This window comes from Eutrema salsugineum, unplaced genomic scaffold (genome assembly GCF_000478725.1).
Source record: "Eutrema salsugineum unplaced genomic scaffold, Eutsalg1_0 scaffold_16, whole genome shotgun sequence".
Lineage (NCBI taxonomy): Eukaryota > Viridiplantae > Streptophyta > Magnoliopsida > Brassicales > Brassicaceae > Eutrema > Eutrema salsugineum.
In genome coordinates, this window is record NW_006256858.1 from 4,907,463 (window position 1) to 4,909,704 (window position 2,242).

General features: G+C 39.6%; 1 protein-coding gene across 1 annotated transcript in view; it reads left to right on the top strand.

Annotated features, from left to right (window-relative positions):
* The first annotated feature begins 420 nt into the window (after nt 1-420).
* Nucleotides 421-2,242, top strand: part of LOC112087728 — a 5,700-nt gene continuing 3,878 nt past the window's right edge. Inside the window, exons 1-2 of the mRNA XM_024157599.1 lie at nt 421-514; nt 1,280-2,142. Of these exons, the coding sequence (XP_024013367.1) occupies nt 421-514; nt 1,280-2,142 (957 nt within the window). The remainder of the gene's footprint in view (nt 515-1,279; nt 2,143-2,242) is intronic.

Genomic DNA, 2,242 nt, shown 5'->3' on the forward strand with positions numbered 1-2,242 from the left:
CACACAACAAATAATTCTTTCCAGCAAATCCCTCTCGTCTTAATATCGTAAATGTTTCGAGAGCTATAGCATAGTATAATTTCAGTTCGCAGATTCTATTACGGGTGTTGTGTAATAGTCTCATCACGGTTGTATCCTGGGATTCAAAAATCGCAACAAACCGTCACACATTACGGGCGATTTATTGAGTTAAGGAAAGAGATCATATCTCGACTCCGTGTTTTTGTCTGTTTTCAATCGGTTTTCTAACTCTTGTTTTAATCTCTTACCTTAACATATCGTTTATATTATTGTTATTTTTTATTCGTGATTTCAATCGGATTTTCGAGGTCCTACAGTTTAGACGTGTTAGCGAGCAGTTCACAGCTATGTTCAGGAGGAAGGCTTTCTTGCATTGGTACACCGTACACAGGTGAAGGTATGGACGAGATGGAATTCACAGAGGCCGAGAGCAACATGAACAATCTTGTTTCGGAGTACCAGCAATACCAAGACGCAACCGCAGATGAAGAAGGTGAGTACGAGGATGAGGAAGAAGGAGAATACCAACAGGAGGAGTATTGAGAGAGAGTAAGTGTACACCACCTTAAAAAAACCAATTTAGTCTTTTGCTTTTTTTTTTTTCTTTTTTAAAACAAAGAAACCTCAACTACCAGTTGCAGGTTTTTTTATGCTTGTATTAACAACTCTGGATCTTGTTGACTTATGGTGTGTTTTGTGTACTTTTGAGTTTTGACCTTAAAATTGGGTTCGTTCTTCGTATTTCCCTCTTTAGTTTGAATCTCAACGTGTGGCTTTATTTGATTTTATTTTTATTTTTATTTTTTGAATTCTGAAGATATATAAGGCAAAATAGAGTGATTTACAGGGAAAGGCACTTTCCTGAGTTTAAGTTACATAAAAGGCACTTGTAACTATTGAGTGACTTTTGTATGATGTAATGACAATTATACCCTCTAGTAACTTTTCGTTAACTTGTTTACCACACAACCGAGAGTAAAAAAAACAGACGAAGAAGAACCCTAAGCGGCCGCCGGAGAGAGATAGACGACTGTTTCTGGGCTTCTGAGCGAGATAGTTTGATTCGTCGAGGTGATGTCAGGTAAAATTTCCCATGTATGACTTGGATAATTTGGTCGTGTGTGAAAAAATGAATGATTTGTACAGATATTTGTAATTACGTTTGAAGTGAATCTTATGTTCCAATTTGGGTGTTGATCAGACGGAGACATTTTGGATGATGCCGATTCGTGATTGCCCTCTCGTTTATTTGCTACAGATTGGTACCCAATCAACCGGATAAATGTGTATTCGAAGCCCGACACGCTTACCTTTCTTAGTGAGAAGTTAAGAGGCACTAAAGAGTTAGACATCATCATCAACTCCTGTTTTGGGAAGTTATTCACTTTCCCCGCTGCTCGATGTCAAATATCGTGTAAACTGATCCACGTGTTGATGTCCAGACAGTTGGTCACCAAGAAGAAGTATGAGATGTGGACAGTTTTTGGTGGACACCCCTTAAGATTTGGGTTAAAGGAGTTTGGGCACGTCAGTGGAATGCCGTGTGGAGAGTTCCCAGATGACTACGATCCTGACGATCAACCAACAAATGTCAAAAGGGTTGATCCTTTCTGGAAGGAACTTATTGGAAATGACAAGAAAACCACGTTGGGAGATATAGGCGAGATGATTGTTAACGATAAAAAAATGTCATCAGAGAGACGTCTTAAGCTAGCCCTTTTGTTAATTGTCGACGGTGTTCTGATAGCAAACACACAGGTGCATAAGCCAACCTTGAAATACATGAAGATGTTGGAGGATTTGGATAGTTTTTTTGCGTTTCCATGTGGACGTGAGGCATTTCTGAAAACAATTTCTTGTATGATACCAGCGAGGAGGGTTAAAGGCAAATGCGAAGATCCAGTTGGAGACTTTCGCCAGCTTTTGCGACAGGCGACATTTAGAATGCAAGGGTGTCCACTAATCCTCCAACTTCTAGCTTTTGATGCTGTGCCAAGACTACCTGCAAGATTGCCTTTTGACAATGAGCACCCTACTTTACTTGAGTGGAAGGGTGTGAAGCTCCGTACGAACGAGTCTTTGTCTTACACTGATGTTCTTGATGTTGAGTTTGATAGGGAGGTATGTACTCTAAAATAGTCTGACAATAATGTGTTGCCTTATTTACAGTTGTTTGTATTAACTTCTGTTGACGACTGACTACAGTGCTCAATCGATGCTT